This window comes from Neophocaena asiaeorientalis, unplaced genomic scaffold (genome assembly GCF_003031525.2).
Source record: "Neophocaena asiaeorientalis asiaeorientalis breed wild unplaced genomic scaffold, Neophocaena_asiaeorientalis_V1.1 scaffold244, whole genome shotgun sequence".
In the NCBI taxonomy this organism is placed as follows: Eukaryota; Metazoa; Chordata; class Mammalia; order Artiodactyla; family Phocoenidae; genus Neophocaena; species Neophocaena asiaeorientalis.
In genome coordinates, this window is record NW_020173763.1 from 304,369 (window position 1) to 322,375 (window position 18,007).

The 18,007-nt window shown below is 38.9% G+C and overlaps 1 protein-coding gene across 2 annotated transcripts in view; it reads right to left on the reverse strand.

Moving 5' to 3' along the window:
- The window catches only part of LOC112403736 (bifunctional heparan sulfate N-deacetylase/N-sulfotransferase 4), a 234,339-nt gene that overhangs the window by 19,596 nt on the left and 196,736 nt on the right, over positions 1-18,007 (reverse strand). For both annotated transcript variants that reach the window (XM_024751344.1, XM_024751343.1), the window contains exons 7-8: positions 9,678-9,774; positions 5,109-5,232 (exon numbers count right to left, since the gene is read on the reverse strand). In XM_024751344.1, coding sequence (XP_024607112.1) covers positions 5,109-5,232; positions 9,678-9,774 — 221 coding nt within the window. The remainder of the gene's footprint in view (positions 1-5,108; positions 5,233-9,677; positions 9,775-18,007) is intronic.

Consider the following 18,007-nt stretch of genomic DNA (forward strand, 5'->3'; position numbering starts at 1 on the left):
ATGGAGAAATTAAAACCTTTACAGACAAGCAAAAGTTAAGAGAATTCAGCACCACCAAACCAGCTTTACAACAAATGCTGAAGGAACTTCTCTAGGCAGGAAACACAAGAGAAGGAAAAGACCTACAATAACAGACCCAAAACAATTAAGAAAATGGTAATAGGTACATACATACCGATAACTACCTTAAAGGTGAATGGATTAAGTGCTCCAACCAAAAGACACAGACTGCCTAAATGGATACAAAAACAAGACCAGTATATATGCTGTCTACAGTAGACCCACTTCAGATCTAGGGACAAATACAGACAGAAAGTGAGGGGATGGAAAAAGATATTCCATGCCAACAGAAATCAAAAGAAAGCTGGAGTAGCAATTCTCATATCAGACAAAATAGACTTTAAAATAAAAACTATTACAAGAGACAAAGAAGGACACTACATAATGATCAAGAGATCAATCCAAGAAGAAGATATAATAATTGTAAATAGTTATGCACCCAACATCGGAGCACCTCAATACATTAGGCAAATGCCAACAGCCATAAAAGGTGAAATCGACAGTAACACAATAAATGTAGGGGACTTTTAACACCTCACTTTCACCAATGGACAGATCATCCCAAATGAAAATAAATGAGGAAACACAAGCTTTTAAATGATACATTAAACAAGATGGACTTAATTGATATTTATAGGACTTTCCATCCCAAAACACTTTCTTCTCGAGTGCACATAGAACATTCTCCAGGATAGATCATATCTTGGGTCACAAGAAATTTGAAATCATATCAAGTATCTTTTCCCACCACAACTTTATGAGAATAGATATCAATTACCGGAAGAAATCTGCAAAAAATACAAACACATGGAGGCTAAACAATACACTACTAAATAACCAAGAGATCACTGAAGAAATCAAAGAGGAAATCAAAAAAATACCTAGAAACAAATGACAATGAAAACACAACAACTCAAAACCTATGGGATGCAGCAAAAGCAGGTCTAAGAGGGAAGTTTATAGCAGTACAATCCATTTCAGGAAACAGGAAACATCTCAAATAAACAACCTAACCTTACATCTGAAGCAATTAGAGAAAGAACAAAAAAACCCTAAGTTAGCAGAAGGAAAGAAAGCATAAATATCAGATCAGAAATAAATGAAAAAGAAATGAAGGAAACGATAGCAAAGATCAATAAAACTAAAAGCTGGTTCTTTGAGAAGATAAACAAAACTGATAAACCGTTAGCCAGACTCGTCAAGGAAAAAAGTGAGAAGATTCAACTCAATAGAATTAGAAATGAAAAAGGAAAAGTAACAACTTACACTCCAGAAGTACAAAGGATCATGAGAGATTACTAAAAGCAACTATATACCAATAAAATGGACAACCGCGAAGAAATGGACAAATTCTTAGAAAAGCACAACCTTCCGAAACTGAACCAGGAAGAAATAGAAAATATAAACAGACCAATCATAAGCACTGAAATTGAAACTGTGATTAAAAATCTACACGCAAAGCAATCAATGTCATAAACCATATTAACAAATTGAAGGAGAAAAACCATATGATCATCTCAATAGATGCAGAGAAAGCTTTCAAAATATTCAACACCTATTTATGATAAAAAACTCTCCAGAAAGGAGGCATTGAGGGAACTTACCTCAACATAATCAAGGCAACATATGACAAAACCCACTGCCAACATCATTCTCAATGGTGAAAAACTGAAACCATTTCCATTAAGATCAGGAACAAGACAAGGTTGCCCACTCTCACCACTATTATGCAACATAGTTTTGGAAGTTGTAGCCACAGCAATCAGAGATGAAAAAGAAATAAAAGGAATCCAAATCAGAAAAGAAGTAAAACTGTCACTGTTTGAAGATGACATGATACTATGTATATAGAATCCTAAAGATGCTATCAGAAAACTACTAGAGCTAATCAATGAATTTGGTAAAGTAGCAGGATACAAAATTAATGCACAGAAATCTCTTGCATTCCTATACACTAATGATGAAAAATCTGAAAGAGAAATTAAGGAAACACTCCCATTTACCATTGCAAAAAATAGAATAAAATACCTAGGAATAAACCTACGTAAGGAGAAAAGCACCTGTAAGCAGCAGACTGTAAGACACTGATGAAAGAAATTAAAGATGATACAAACAGATGGAGAAATATACCATGTTCTTGGATTGGAAGAATCAACATTGTGAAAATGACTCTACTACCCAAAGCAATCTACAGATTCAATGCAATCCCTATCAAACTACCACTGGCATTCTTCACAGAATTAGAACAAAAAATTTCATAATTTGTATGGAAACACAAAAGATCCCGAAAGCCAAAGCAATCTTGAGAAAGAAAAACAGAGTTGGAATAATCAGGCTCCCTGACTTCAAACTATACCACAAAGCTACAGTAATCAAGACAGTATGGTACTGGCACAAAAACCAAAATATAGGTCAATGGAACAGGATAGGAAGCCCTGAGATAAACCCACGCACATATGGTCATCTTATTTCTAATAAAGGAGGCAAGAATATACAACAGAAAAAATACAGCCTCTTCAATATGTGGTGCTGGGAAAACTGGACAGCTACATGTAAAAGAATGAAATTAGAACACTCCCTAACACCATACACAAAAATAAACTCAAAATGGATTGAAGACCTAAATGTAAGGCCAGAAACTATAAAACTCTTAGAGGAAAACAAGAAAACATTTGCAAACAAAGCAACTGACAAAGGATTAATCTCCAAAATATACAAGCAGGTCATGCAGCTCAATATCAAAAAAAAAAACAACCCAGTCCATAAATGGGCAGACTACCTAAACAGACATTTCTCCAAAGAAGATATATATATTGCAAACAAACACATGAAAGGATGCTCAACATCACTAATCAAGATGAATGGATAAAGAAGATGTGGTATGAATATGAAATGTAATACTATTCAGCTGTAAAAAAGAACAAAGGTTTGCCATTTGCAGCAACATAGATGGACCTGGAGGGCATTATGCTGAGTGAAATAAGTCAGAAAATGACAAATACTGTATGATACACTTACATGTGGAATCTAAAAAATACAACAAAGTAATGAATATAACAAAAAAGAAGCAGACTTACAGATATGGAGAAGAAACTAGTGGTTACTAGTGGCAGGGGGAGAGAGGCAATATAGGGGTGGGAAAGTGGGAGGTACAAACTATTGTGTGTAAGATAGGCTCAAGGATGTATTGTACAACACGGGGAATATAGTCAATATTTCGCAATGACCATAAAAGGAAAGCAACCTTTAAAAATTGTATACTTTTTTTAATAGGGAAACTATACAAAATAAATTATTTCTAACTTGAAAAAAAAAACAGAATTTTTCAAGTACCTCACAGGATAGACTGCTAAACTATTTACACCTTTGTGGAAAATTTATATAACAGTTTCCTTTCACAGTTGGTCTCTCAAAATATATTCTTCCCTGTGTCATCCATACTAGATGTAATTAAGGAATTATTCTTATCTTGATTTGTATATATTAAACTTTTATGATATATTTAAAATTCCTGAGAATAAAATGTGTTCTCTCAAAAAAAAAATAGCAAATTTATGTTTGCAAACTTGAATGCAAAATTCTTAAGTTGAGATTAAAGTGCACAAAAGAGGAAAATCTCAGAATAGCTATAAAATACTAAACTGATTAGGGCATAGTTGCTTTCCTCCTTTTTAACTTCTGCATGATTTGTAGTACGTGTAGCAATGTGAACACATTATAGTCTATCCAGAGTGATTAAGGAGATATTTCCTGCCAGTTGATTCTGTGGTGCCTCAGCAGGTTCACTCTTCCATATGCTGTGGGAACATTCCTCTGTGTGTAGATTATGGAATCAATATGTTCAGAAGTTAATTCAGTGCAAGGTGTTAATTATGTGTGTAACCCTCTTTACAGCTCATCACTTCTCTAACCCTCAAATGTTCTAGAAATAAATAATAAGAGCAATGAAGAATTCATATAAGACACTTATTTTCCTCTTTGACATTTGTTATTATATTTCCCAAATGTGAAGTGGTGAAAAGTGTCATCTATATCCCTGCTTAACAATCTGTGTTCCATTTGAGCTCACAGATAAAATTGCTGCTCTGCTTTCAGTAACTTGCATGCAATTTCAAAATTCATTTAGTCTTTTTAAAGTAAGGTAGAATAGTGATCTCCTAGGTGCAGAGTGGACACGGCTCTACTCAAGATGGGAAGTCAAATCTGCTCACTGGCATCGCCCCTGCCCCCCTCTCCTCCTAGCTGCATCTTAAAAGAATGAGCCTTTTATGAGGACATATTCACGTGTAATGTTGACATAAGGTTACATGCTACAGAGGTATGCATTGAGGGGAACTTTCCTCAGGGGGGGATTTGGAAATCAGGGCCATATTTTCCTTAGAAAATTGGGATAGAGCTAGAAAAATTCCCCAGAGTGAACATCAGTTACAATACCAGGTTTATTCTATTTCAGTTAAGGAAAAATATTGTGATTTTGAAATTATCATAACTTATCAAATACAAAGTAATTTTCCTCTTATGCACATGTGTGACTAGCAGTAATATGATTTTGGAAACGCTCTGTTATTGGCATGACAAATATCAGCTTATATTATAATACAACATTTACAGTCTATGTGATTAATGAAGATACATGTCACGGACTATAAAATAAAACAACCTACTGATTTATTTGTTTCCTCAAGAGTCATTGTGAAGACAAATTATGTATTTAGTTAAAAAAAATTCTAGGCACAGTAAAATAATAATATGCTTAAGGAGAATTTTAAATATCCTTATGAATAGTGCTGATGAAAAATATTCCATAATCCTCTTTATTCAATCATAATAATTTACCAGAAAAATATTATCATTATCGCACTGTCCAAATCAAATTATAGGCAACACTGATTAAATATATCATTATAAATTAATTTCTAATTCACTATGGTAGAACTGAACATACATTTATTCTGTAATTATGTAGATGCCATGCATACATCTATAATTGCTCAGCTATGAACGAGCATGTGTTAATAATGGACTTTACTTTTTGTTATTTTTCTTACCAGTCAATTCCCTTGTGGTAGTTGTTGCCATTAAAGAATTGGACTTCTTCAAATGTTTTGGGGCTGGGGAGATTGCTGATGATGGAAGGGTGCATAAGAAGAAATAAATAAAGTGCTGTTGTTCCTATTACAAAACAAGAGGCAACAGGTTATACAGCAATCAAAGAAAAGACATATATTGTAACAAAATTTTTGCTTAAAAGGTAATATGCAAAAGACCAAATCATTCCAGTATCAAAATGATTTCCTTAAAATCAGTTGAGTGCATTTCATGTGGCAATGATTTGTGTTCTTATATTAGTCTTCATGATTCTATTGACCTAAACACTTCATTTAATATGAGGATATAGTCAAAGTCAAGCAGACTGTTAGATAATACAGCTAGGGGAGAACTTCAGAAATCAGGTGGTTCAATTTCCCTCCTGGAGTCGGATGAGTGGCAAAAGTATCAACGACATCGAGCATAATACCTGAACCTCAATTAATATTATATTCAGATCAATTAAATTAAATCAAACTATTCAAAAGATGTTGACCTGTGCAACTCTGTACAAGTTGCTGTAGTAATGATTGATGATAAATCTTGATAAGAAAAATACATTTGCTGGCCTCGATAGACTTAAAGTGTATCTGTGGACTTGAGTCAATTAAACAGGTAATTGCAGCGTAGTGAGGGAGGTTCCATGATAAGAGCAGAGTGTTTTTCTAATACCTGAGAAAATGGGTGATTTATACTTGGGAAGTCAGTGAAGACTTCCAGGAGGAAGCATTTTTTAAGGTTGTACCTTAAAAACATGTTTCCAGTAAGGCTGAAAGAGGAGTGCAGGATTCTGGAAGGCGGCCAGTTGAATGTTCTACCCTGACAAGATGGGACAATCAAGTCTGATAGCTGAGATACTAGGCTAAACAGACTGGCTGATAGAACCCACTGAGTGTACATATCACAGAAGGCACAAATGTCACCTCTAAACCTGAGTCAGGCCAGATACTGAGGACCGCAGCAGGAAGGGTCATGAAGGGACAGGCTCTCATAAATCAAAACTTCCCTCATGGAAAAGGTTCTTTCTTTTGTAACATGTTGCACCCAGGAGATTTTGTTGGATTTCCCAGCCCTAGGAGAGCTTGGAATGAACTACACAAGAGGGCTGGCACAACAAAAATCATAGTAGCTGGGGATCTGGAAGCAGAGAAGATCATCAGAGAATTATGTATATAAAGGAAAGTAACAACAGATCTTGGGGGACCTAAGAAATCCAGAATGGGTGGCTCCTAGTGAAATGTGAGGACAAAAATTAATAAATGCCCTTAAGGAGATTTAATTACTAATTGAAAAGCATGTTTAAAATGAACAAATATGGAATCAAATTATATAAAAGTAACAAAAAATATTAAAGGAGTCAGAACTGGTTAAGAACTAAATTAGAGGCCCAAACTACAGAAGAACTATCTCAAACACACTGAAAAATTTAGACATGAAAGTTATGGGGGGCAATAGCAGTCCTGAAGAACTGATCTGATTTTCTCCTGAAAATAAAAGGAGTTCAACAAGGAGGACATGTGAGAGGAGGAACAAAAATCTTCCAGGGAGAGGAAATCAATTAGAGGTGGAGTAGTATAGAAGAGCAGCTGGAAGGGAACAGGGAATCCAGCAGGTTTCTTTCTAAATACTTTTTAGAATGGGGCCTACATAAAAATATTTAATTGATGATGAGAAAGAAGCTTGTGTTTGTGTGAGAGAGACAGAGAAAGACAGAGACAGAGAGAGACAGGGAGATTTTTGAGACACACGAGAGCTGAAAATATTAATAGGTTAACATCCCTGAGATGTCGAGATTGGATGGATCCAGGGCAAAGATATAGGGATATTTTTGAATTATTGCTGAATATTTTAAAATGAATACTCTATAACCTCATTTGGTAACATGTACAAATGTTTAGCCACCCTGATGGTCACAGAATTGCACCCAGAGCTACCCTGGGCTACAGAAAGTCAAAGCCTTTATGCTCTGAGCCATACACCTTCACGCTGTCAGAAGCAGGAGGGATGTCGGGAGGCCTCTGAGAGGAAGGAAGGAGAAAGCAATTTCAGCCAGGGACAGTAGACACATGGCTTGATGTTCATATGATCAGTCATAAAATCTGGGTCCATGGCCTCAAAATGTATATTTACTTTATTATTGCCTGTGCTTTCATCTATCTTGACATTCATTTTTATCCACTGTCTTTGATATAAATATTTTGTAGAGGAAGTTTCTCACACGTTGTAATGCTCTAAGAGAAACTTTGTTCTATTTTGCATATAATCAACTTCTTTTTAGTTTTACCAGAGTAAATGTACCAGGGTAAGTCAGTCAAATTGTGAGATATCAATATTGACAATGGGAAATCTGATCTTCTAGAAGATTTAAGGCCAATGAATTATGCTTTCAGAATTATTGTGCTAAACTTAACCCTTTTGGAAATCCTCTCCTACCCTAGTGATATCAAAATCACATGACCCAGAATCATGAAGAATGCCCATGTGTCCACAGGATTCTAGTAGGACTACGGTGTCAACTTTGAGTGCCTTAAACCCAGGCCTACCCCACTCCCTGTCATTCCCCATTCACTGCCCCACTTTTAGCTGATAGAAATTTTTTCCAGGATTCAGCAATGAGGTGGGATATTTCATCTTTCCATTCTCACCTCAGAACAACTGAGCAAATAGGGGTTTGAGGACCACTTTTATATCTCATGTTTATTGCAAGGGATGCATGGGTCAGGTTTAAGTTATTTAAAGACAACTTTACATTAAAGGCCAGGTTCTTAGCATTTATCTGTGCCCATTCTCCAGGGAATTTACAGCCTCTGACAGGGAGTTTTGCCAACAGAAGCAATAGGAGAACAAAGGAAGACTTCAGACTTCTATGACTGAATGGATTTTAAGAATTATCACAATCATTTTCACACTAAGATAGCATTTTCATAGCATATAAAATATTATCATCCAATTCCTTTAACTTGTTTGTTTGTCTTGGGAAGACCAAAACCAGCTAAAAACTTTATCATTTCCACACCGGTAGGTCAAATATTAAAATCTAAAGGTATAAGTTATTGTCTGTAAATACAAACAGCAAAGAAGAAAACTAGATCTTTTCTTACTGACCTGTAGTGTTCTAGCAGATCTAAGAAGTAGTAATATTCAATGACAAATGATAGAGGATATGACTTAAATCTTTAGCATGATTTTACAACATAGGAATATTTTGTTTCTTTAGTAGTCATTCCAGTGTTAGAACTGCTGTGAGGGAGTTGGTAGAAAATTAATGCACATTTTAAACAACAACAAAAGTGGTATATCTGAAAATATGTGCTGCTTTTTTCCCTCCCTGCACATGTAACTTATTATTGTAATACAAGTTATATTCATGGAGGAAGAAAAGATTTCAACAACAAATATCTAAGAGTCTGGAAATTTTGCTCACAACCTTTAAAATGGTCTACATGCTTGTATTATAAATATCTTCATCTGGGCCAGTCTTATTTATTGTGACTGTTTGTTTTGTGTTATGGTTTGTGTACTCACTGATCAAAGTGCTTCTAGTCAAAGTTGTGAATTCAAAATACAGCAACTCAATAAAAAGTTTAATTAATCAGGACATGAGCAAAGTATATAAAGCTCTCACATGCTGAAGAAAGTATAAAATATTCTAATTGAAAGTGTCATCTCATTGGTGAAATACCAATGAAAGCCATCCTTCAACTCTTTTACTACATTCTTATACACTTGTCCTTCAAAACATGAGAAAATATCAAGGGAAAAAAAATGCCTGATGAGCCATAGGTGTATCAGAAAATAAGTCTAAACCATATTCATACATAATGATTATTTGGAAAACAAACAAACTACACAGGTAGAATATTTGAAGGTAATAATGACAGTGGTTCTGAAAAATAAATCAGTTCAAGGTTGATATGCAGTGTAAAATAATTTGAATCAAGCCAAAGCCCTTTTTTATAACTTAATTCAGGAGTTAATTAGGCAAAGCCACAAAAAGTAGAAATTAAAAATCAGATATCACAACTGTGATAAGCTGCAAGTTGTCAAAAATGTGATGTCTGGGGCTTCCCTGGTGGCGCAGTGGTTGAGAGTCCGCCTGCCGATGCAGGGGACATGGTTTCGTGCCCCGGTCCGGGAAGATCCCATATGCTGCGGAGCGGCTGGGCCCGTGAGCCATGGCTGCTGAGCCTGCGCGTCCAGAGCCTGTGCTCTGCAACGGGAGAGGCCACAACAGTGAGAGGCCCGCGTACCGCAAAAACAAAAAACAAACAAAAATGTGATGTCTGTTGAACAGTTTTTAAATTGATAGATAAAACTTTAGCCCATAAGTCTAATTAAATGAGCAACTGTAGGGTCTCTGAGGATCATGGCATAAAGATGATCCACAGGGATGAAGAACAATTCAAATAATGAACTTGCATGGGTGTCTAATAAATATTTCACAAAGCCAAATAATCAAATACCATATGACCATGTGTTTCATGACAAAAAAAAAAAAGTATGTAAACAGCACAGTTGGCTGTTCTTACCTGTTTTTTGTGGCCCAATTACAAGGAATTTTGGTAAGTGGTCACAAGTTTTCTCTCTGGACCAGATGTCTTTGTGTCTTTTATCATCACATGGATTCTGTAAGAAGGAAGAATAATGAATCTTACTGTGTAATGAATGCCTAGCTCTGTTCCATAAAAATTGTTCAAAAGACAGGATCAACTTCTTGCCTGATACCCTAGAACTAGGAGTTAGACCTTGTTCTTGTTCTAGTTCTTTGGTTTCTAAATTGGCACCTTCCTTTCCTTCATGGTTAGAACTCAGCATCAAGTCGCTCCTGCCGTCATCCTTCTGAGCCTTGGCTAGGTTCTAACTGCTGAGATTCCACTCTGTCTCTGAATTCATGTTTTACTTCTGTATACCTGAGCCTTAACTTGTCTCTACCTGGTTTGAACGTAGTTTCTCAGTTTTCTGTGCTCTGCCCTAATCGTTCCTTTTTTTTTCCCCCTAGTGGCTTGAAAGCCATCCTTCAACTCCAGACTTGGCCAACTTTTCCCACTATGTGCTATTCTCTGCTGATCCAGATAATCTCTCAGTTTGGCCCTACTCCGCAAGCAGATACCATGCAGATCATTATTTCTAGCCCCTACTTCCCTCCTGAACTCTAGACCAATATTTTAAATTGAATATGTGTCACTGTTGTATAGATATGGTGAGGAAAAGCCAGACCTAACATAGCCATCTGTCCAATTTTATCCCCATCTCAACGTTCTTCTGTGCTGCTCTCCATTCCATTCCATTCAAGTGACCAGATTCATTATCCAATTCATGACACTTCTGAGAATTAAAAGAGCCCTTAAATGAAAGTGATACAATTTTTGAAATACCTATTGACTGACAAATTGGTTTTATTATATTGGTAATCAAATTAATAATTATATTCAAAAATCATTTTTACAAATAAAATTCTAAAAATATGTTGACCATTAAAACAATTATAATTTTACATTTATTATTCAAATATTAAAAATAGCATAAGATGAATAATCATTTATGGTTCACATTTACGTACTTTAATCAGTTTTTTAGCCATATCTTCTCTAATATCATGTCAGGGGCCTATTACCTTTGCTGGGTTTTCAAAGCCCAGTGGTCTGGAGCGTGCTGGGACATGCCCTCCAAGGTACAGGCTGTGTTATTGTACTTTGCAACTCCTACTACTAAGATAGAAGCACAGTGCTGGATGGGCTTCTTTGGGTTTTGGACGCAGCATTTTTTTTTTGCCCTAGGAATTATTGCTCTGAGTCACCGACTGGATGATGCAGAAACCTGCTAATTTTGAGTGGAACCCAGAAAAAGAAAGAGCCCTATAAGAGGTAAGACTGAGGTCCAAGCAGCCCTCCCACTGGGGCCATACATCCTGCCAGACCCATGGTACCATGGCATCTATGGTATAAAATGACACCAAAGAGAGTTTTGGTCAAGTCCCACAAGAGAATCACAGTGTACTCCCCTAAGGTTCTGCAGCGAGGTGTTGCTGGGCCCTGGAAGAGATAATGCTTGTCATGGATTTTCAGAGTGATCATGTGGCCATTAGTTGGCCATCATAAGCTGAGTATTGACAGACCAACCAAGTCATGAGTTCAAGTGCACCCAGTAGCAATTCATTGTAAGATGGGGTGGTGCTTCCAGAACTGATTTCAAGAAGATACAAAGGCTATAAGTTAACTTTATAAACAAGTGCCCAGACCCCACGTCACCTATCACTGTTCCACTCATGCCTCTATATCAGCTCATTCTTATAGTTTCATGGAAGGTCCTCTATAACCTGCTGATGAAGAGGGGGAAACCCTAGCTTGGTTTGTAGCTAGGTTGACCCATACGTTGGTAGAAGCCTAAAGTGGACTGCAGCTGCCCTACAGGCCCATTCAGGGAGGTTCCTAAAAACAAATGGTTAAGGGAAAGTGTCCAATTGGCAAAGTTCTGGACAGTGTCTCTGGCCATCCACATTTTTGCAAATAGACTAGTAGCCCAAGGTAAGGGTATAGTGGACTAATAAGCAGTGATGAATGGGTTAGCCAAGGAGCTTAAAGGAACAAGATAGGAATATTAGGGCTACTAAGTTCTAGGGAAGAGGCAGGTGGATGGACCTGTGATAGTGACCAAAACGTGTGATAATCTTTGTATTGACCATTGATGTACACCAGAGGGTATTCAATGTAGAAGTGCTGAACATCTAAGCGGTCAGATGATTTAGCCAGTTCCCAGCACTCCCACATGTCATGTAGCCTCTGTTCTCAACCAACCCAGTGCTGAAGCAATGGGCTTATGAATGGAGAAGTTGTGGTAGCAAGATGGAAGCCATTCCTGGGCTTCCTTGCCCCAAGTCTGCTTTAGTTACAGCTGCTGCTGAATACCTGACCTGTCAGTAACAGAGGCCAGTTCTAAGTCCCAGAAATAGCACTGTTCTACCACTTAGTAGAAAACTGATTATGTTGGACACTTCCATCCTTCAGAGGGCAGTGACTCATCCTCATCTCACCTGACACATACTCAGAGTATGAATTTACCTTCTCTGCTTACATAGCCTTAGCCATCATCACTATGCAAGGCCTCATGGAGTGTCTGACTCATTGACACGGTATCTCACATAATATTGCTTCAGGTAAAGGGACCACTCTTGACAAAGTGAAGTGTGATAGTAGGCTTATGCCCATGGGAGTCACTGGTCCTATCACGCCTCACTATCCAGAGCTGCTGGCCTGATAGAGTGGTGAAAGACCGCATGAAAGATACAGTTGAAGAACCAGCTTGGAGATACACTGTACTTCTTAAATCAAAAGCTATTGGTTGGTGCTGTGTCTCCAAAGGGTAGTGTAGCTGTGTCTAGGAATTAAGGAGTAGATGTAGGAGTGGACCCCTCCACCATCATTTCTAATGGCTTAATTAGAGAATTTGTGCTTTCCACCTCCACAACTTTAAGGTCTATTGGTCTAGGAGTTCTGGTTCCCAGAGGAGAGATGCTTTAGTGTGGATCACCACACTAAAGGTTGCAGCTTGTACCCATTCACTTTGGCTTTCTTGTGCCAGTAGACCGTCAGGGATGGAAATGAGTTACCATCCTGATAGGGACAATTGACTCTGATCATCATGAGATGTAGAACAGCTATTATACAGGGAGAAATATCTTTGGCACTCAAATAATTCACTAGGTTACTTGTTGATACTTCCATGCCCAATTTTAATAATTGAGAAAGCAGAGCCACCACAGCCTGATTAGGGTTGGGCTGGGCACCAGATCAGAGTCTACCACAGTGCACTCCTTGCTTCACAAATTAAGTTATCCTTATCCAGGCACAGCCTTCCTCTGTCATAATTCCTAGGGAAATTTACAAGAAAAGAATTAGTGAGACAAACTAGAACTGTTGCTACTGCAGTTGGTCCTGAGACCGTACCTGACCCACAAGGCCAGCCATCTAGACCAGCAGAAGTGCTAACCACGGGTGGGGGAAATCCAGAATAGGGGATAGAGGTGGGAGAAACTGTGCACTGGTTTCAGCTTTGGAGCCAACTGCAGCAACAAGGTTGCACCTTCTCCTAATGACCTTCCTCTTATAGGTTTCCCCAGGAATAATGCTCACGATTGTGGAAAAATTGTTCCTGGGTGAATCAGTGCAATGTGAGAAGCAAGTATAGCTATGTGGTACAAGGTATGGACAAGGGTGTGTGGCGGACTGAGTGCTTTTTCCTCCACTGAAGGAAAAACCCTATCTCTGGCCAATGCAACACCTTATCCCCGTTCCCACCCCACTTCCGCCCCCAGCTGGGGAGATTGAGTATTGCCCTTGGCCAATAGGAGCTACCCGACAGGAAGTCGTGCATCCCCTCCCGACACTCCAGAGGTGGCCCGTGTCCAGTGACTGACTGATACAGGGGTGTAAAAGCCTGACCAGCTTGCTTCAAGGTGAGACAATTTGTGTAATTAGCTCTCTCCCTGCAGATCCAGTCAAGGATCCAGACTTTTCCTAAGACCACATCCACGCTCTGCTTTTTCCTGTTCTACATCTTCCCTTATAAGCTTTTCCTGAAAGCGCTTCCTCAATAAATCATTGAACCAGAGCCCTATCTCAGAATTGATCCCAGTGCACTTTCCATTACCATCTTCGGTTGGAAGAAGAACAGCATGCAATATAGAGGGACCTGTTACGTATGCATTGTGTGAGAATTCGCCTTGCAAAAGGTTAGGCTATATATCTTGGATTTCTTGATGAATTCATCTATAGAAACTGTGATAGGAGTTAATTACAAGCCAATAAACTCAACATTTCTTATTTTACATAAAAATGAAATTTTATTTTATTTTTACTGGTGTCTCTGTTTTCTGCGATCTTTCATTCAGTGTTCAATCGCCAATCCTCTGTGGTCTAGCTTCAGTTTAACTCTCTAAACGTAATTTTCACTAGAGCACAGAAGGCTAAACTATCTTGTCTCCTTTTCTTCCTGCAGTAACAGAGCATCCTTGTTCAGTCTCTGGGTTCTCAGCTACAGACTATATTTCACAGTGTCTCTTGAATTTAGCTTTCTTCCTATGAATCATTTCAGTTGAAGGAAAGGGAGCCAAAAGGACGTAAAGTATCTTCTTAAGGATAAACTTGCTCTCCCTAGATTTTTGCTTTCCTACTTACTGCCAGCTGTAAAATGGCTACAATTGCAGCATGTGCCTTGGCCTCAGAGGTGGAAGCCATACATATGTTGAACACCTGCCAACCTGGGGCCCTGGATAATCACGTGGAACGGAGCTGTCTAACTCTCGTAGACTGCTTGCCCATTTTTAGACAGTTGTATGAGGGAGAAATACATTTCTACTTTATTTAGCCACTGTAGTTTTGGAGTGTCATCATAGCAACATTGCCTATATTCTCACTCAGTGTGTTTCAAAGCACTTTGCGAGAAGGTAAAAAAAAAAACTTGTGTCAGAATGTGAATTACTGCACTGCATGCTTCAACAAGAACATCCTGCTACAGGAAAAAAAGAAGATTCCGGATGATGCAACCAGCTGCTTAGTGGTATAGATTGTTTATATGTTGGCACAAACTTCTTGTCTCATGGCGAATCAGCAACAAATAATTCAAGCCTGTTCGTGGACCACACTTTGAGTAGCACTGCTGTGAATTAACAACTGCCAACACCAACCTAAAGCTTCAGTTCTACTGTGTTCCCTACTATAGATATATCTGCACCTGAATCTTTGAATTATTTATCTTTCTGTGCAATGCTCTTATTTTTTTCCCCACAATACAGAGTCAACATCTTGCCAGTTCTTCTTGCTGAAGCTAATATCCACCATAAACCTTTCCTATTTATTTTGGAGGGGCAGCATAGCCCAGTTGTTAAGAGTGTGAGCTCAGGAGAGAGACTGTCTGTGTCTTAAGGAATTGTCCTAAACTCTCTGGACCTCAGATTCCTATAATAAAAAATAATGATTGATATTACCTACCTTGCATATAGGTATATATATGCATAAATATAAATATATTGCATAAATATATTAAATGAGGGGCTTCCCTGGTGGCGCAGTGGTTGAGAGTCCGCCTGCCGATGCAGGGGACGCGGGTTCGTGCCCCGGTCCGGGAAGATCCCACATGCCGCGGAGCGGTTGGGCCCGTGAGCCATGGCCGCTGAGCCTGCGCGTGCGGAGCCTGTGCTCCGCAACGGGAGAGGCCACAACAGTGAGAGGCCCGCGTACCGCAAAAAAAAAAGAAAAAAAAAAGAAAACAAACAAAAATATATATATATATTAAGAGTTAATATATTCAAAATGATTAAATTGTGCTCTATAAAAGAAAATGCTTATTCTGTAATCCCACATTAACTTTTTCTTTCCTTTGCCTAGATTAGTTAGGCAGTTGGAGCAGCAGATAGCCATGCTGAGAGCTGACTTCCTGGTGCTTGGCAGAAGCACCAGCACCTAAGGTGCCCCTCCTCACAGCCAGATGGCTAGACTTCTGGGATACCCGATAACGAAATGGCTTGGAGTTTCTTCAGGCAAACCAGAAGCTGTGGGCTGTCTTACCAGATGACCCAAAGACTCCTATAGAATCCTAATTCAGTTTATTTCTGGATATTGTTGCTATATGGCTACTGCAACTCTCCAATTCATTGTTTTAGCACTTGTCATCCTTCAGGGCTCAATTCAAATATCACCCCACATGAGATGTCTTCCCTGATGAGCAGAGCCAAAGCACTTCCTTTTGTTCCTTTCTCTCTATAACAGCTTCCTGCCATATTTTCTTCACTGCATTTCAGTACCTGAAATTATTTTATTCAAGGATGTGTTTCTAGTAATAGTATATAATATGAAAACTAATAGTATAGTTGTATCTATGATAATTATATTCAACTAGAATGTAAGTGCTCTGAAGAGAAGACCTCTTGTCTTTTTTTTTTTAATAGATTTTATTTATTTATTTATTTTTGGCTGCTTCGGGTCTTCATTGCTGCTCATGGGCTTTCTCTAGTTGCGGCGATTGGGCTTCTCGTTGTTGTGGCTTCTCTCGTTGTGGAGCACGGGCTCTAGACACGCAGGCTTCAGTAGTTGTGGCACGTGGGCTCAGTAGTTGTGGCTCGCGGACTCTAGAGAGCAGGCTCAGTAGTTGTGGTGCACGGGCTCAGTTGCTCCGTGGCATGTGGGATCCTCCTGGATCAGGGCTCAAACCCGTGTCCCCTGCATTGGCAGGCGGATTCTTAACCACTGCGCCACCAGGGAAGCCCGACCTCTGTCTTCTTGATTGCTACAATCTAATACATAAGACGTGCTTGATAATTATGGACTGAAGGATCAATTAACTGCCTTGGGACAGGCACCATAAACATTTAGTAACAAGCACAGGCAGATTTTGATATATGCTTAAAAATTAACATGTAGGTGTTCAGTTCATTTGCTCAAATGGTTTCTTTATGCTCAGCAAAGTGGATGAGCAAACTGATCAATTATTCAGTGCTATTGTTGAAAGTCAAAGCCTTTTGTGTGACCTCTCTTCGTTCTGTAGGTTCAACTAGACCAATTTTATTCTTTATTGCAATACACATGTTTTTGCCATTCAAATTTCTGCATGCAAAACTGGCGAAGTAAAACTCTTACGGGACTTCCCTGGTGGCGCAGTGGTTAAGAATCCACCTGCCAATGCAGGGGACAGGGGTTCGATCCCTGGTCCGGGAAGATCCCACATGCTGTGGAGCAACTAAGCCCGTGTGCCACAGCTACTGAGCCCTGCGCCACAACTACTGAAGCCTGTGTGCTCTAGGGCCCATGTGCTGCAACTACTGAGCCCACGTGCTGCAACTACTGAAGCCTGTGTGCCTAGGTCCCGTGCTCCACAACAAAGAGTAGCTCCCATTCGCCACAACTAGAGAAAGCCCACGTGCAGCAACGAAGACCCAACGCAGCAAAAAAAAAAAAAAAAAAACTTTCACAGAAATAGGCAGATTGGTAAGATTTGGAAAGAGTTTCCTTTGACTTTAACACACTGAACATGGATAAACACTTATTTTGGTAGACGAAGACACTAGTTATTTTAGTTGTACTTTCCCAGGAAGTTATACTGATAGGAGTAAACTATCAAATAAAATTACCTGGATGCTAAGATGTTATAATACTTGCTGTTCCAAATGTTTTTATTATTAACTATTCAATTTACATTACTTCAGTTTTTCCAGTAGGTATCTTATAATTGGTGGCATTTGTATACGTCAATCTAGGCAGACTTCTTTTTAACTTAATTAATTAATTTATTAATTTTTGGCTGCACTGGGTCTTTGTTGCTGCACAAGGGCTTTCTCTAGTTGTGGTGCACGGGGGCTACTCTTCCTTGTGGTGTGCAGGCTTCTCATTGTGGTGTCTTCTCTTGTTGCAGAGCACAGGCTACAGGCGTGTGGGCTTCAGTAGTTTTGGTGCGTGGGCTCAGTAGTTGTGGCTCGCTGGCTCTACAGCTCAGGTTCTGTAGTTGTGGCACGTGGGCTTAGTTGCTCTGCGGCATGTGGGATCTTCCCGGACCAGAGTTTGAACCCATGTCCCCTGCACTGGCAGGTGGATTCTTAACCACTACACCACCAGGGAGGTCCCTAGGCAGACTTTTTTTAAAACTGCATTCCTTCTGTTTTATGCTGTTTTAGGGCTATCTGGGTGCCCATATTTCTTCATTTATGTCTCTTCTTAGCATGTTTTCCCTTGTAACTGTTTAATCACAACTTTAATAACAGGATGTTTGCATTTCCTATGTTATATTCTGAAAATTTTTGTTTAGACTTTTCCTACTCTGACTTTCCTTATATGGTCTGAATAACAGCTAACATAATATCTAAGTTTTATTG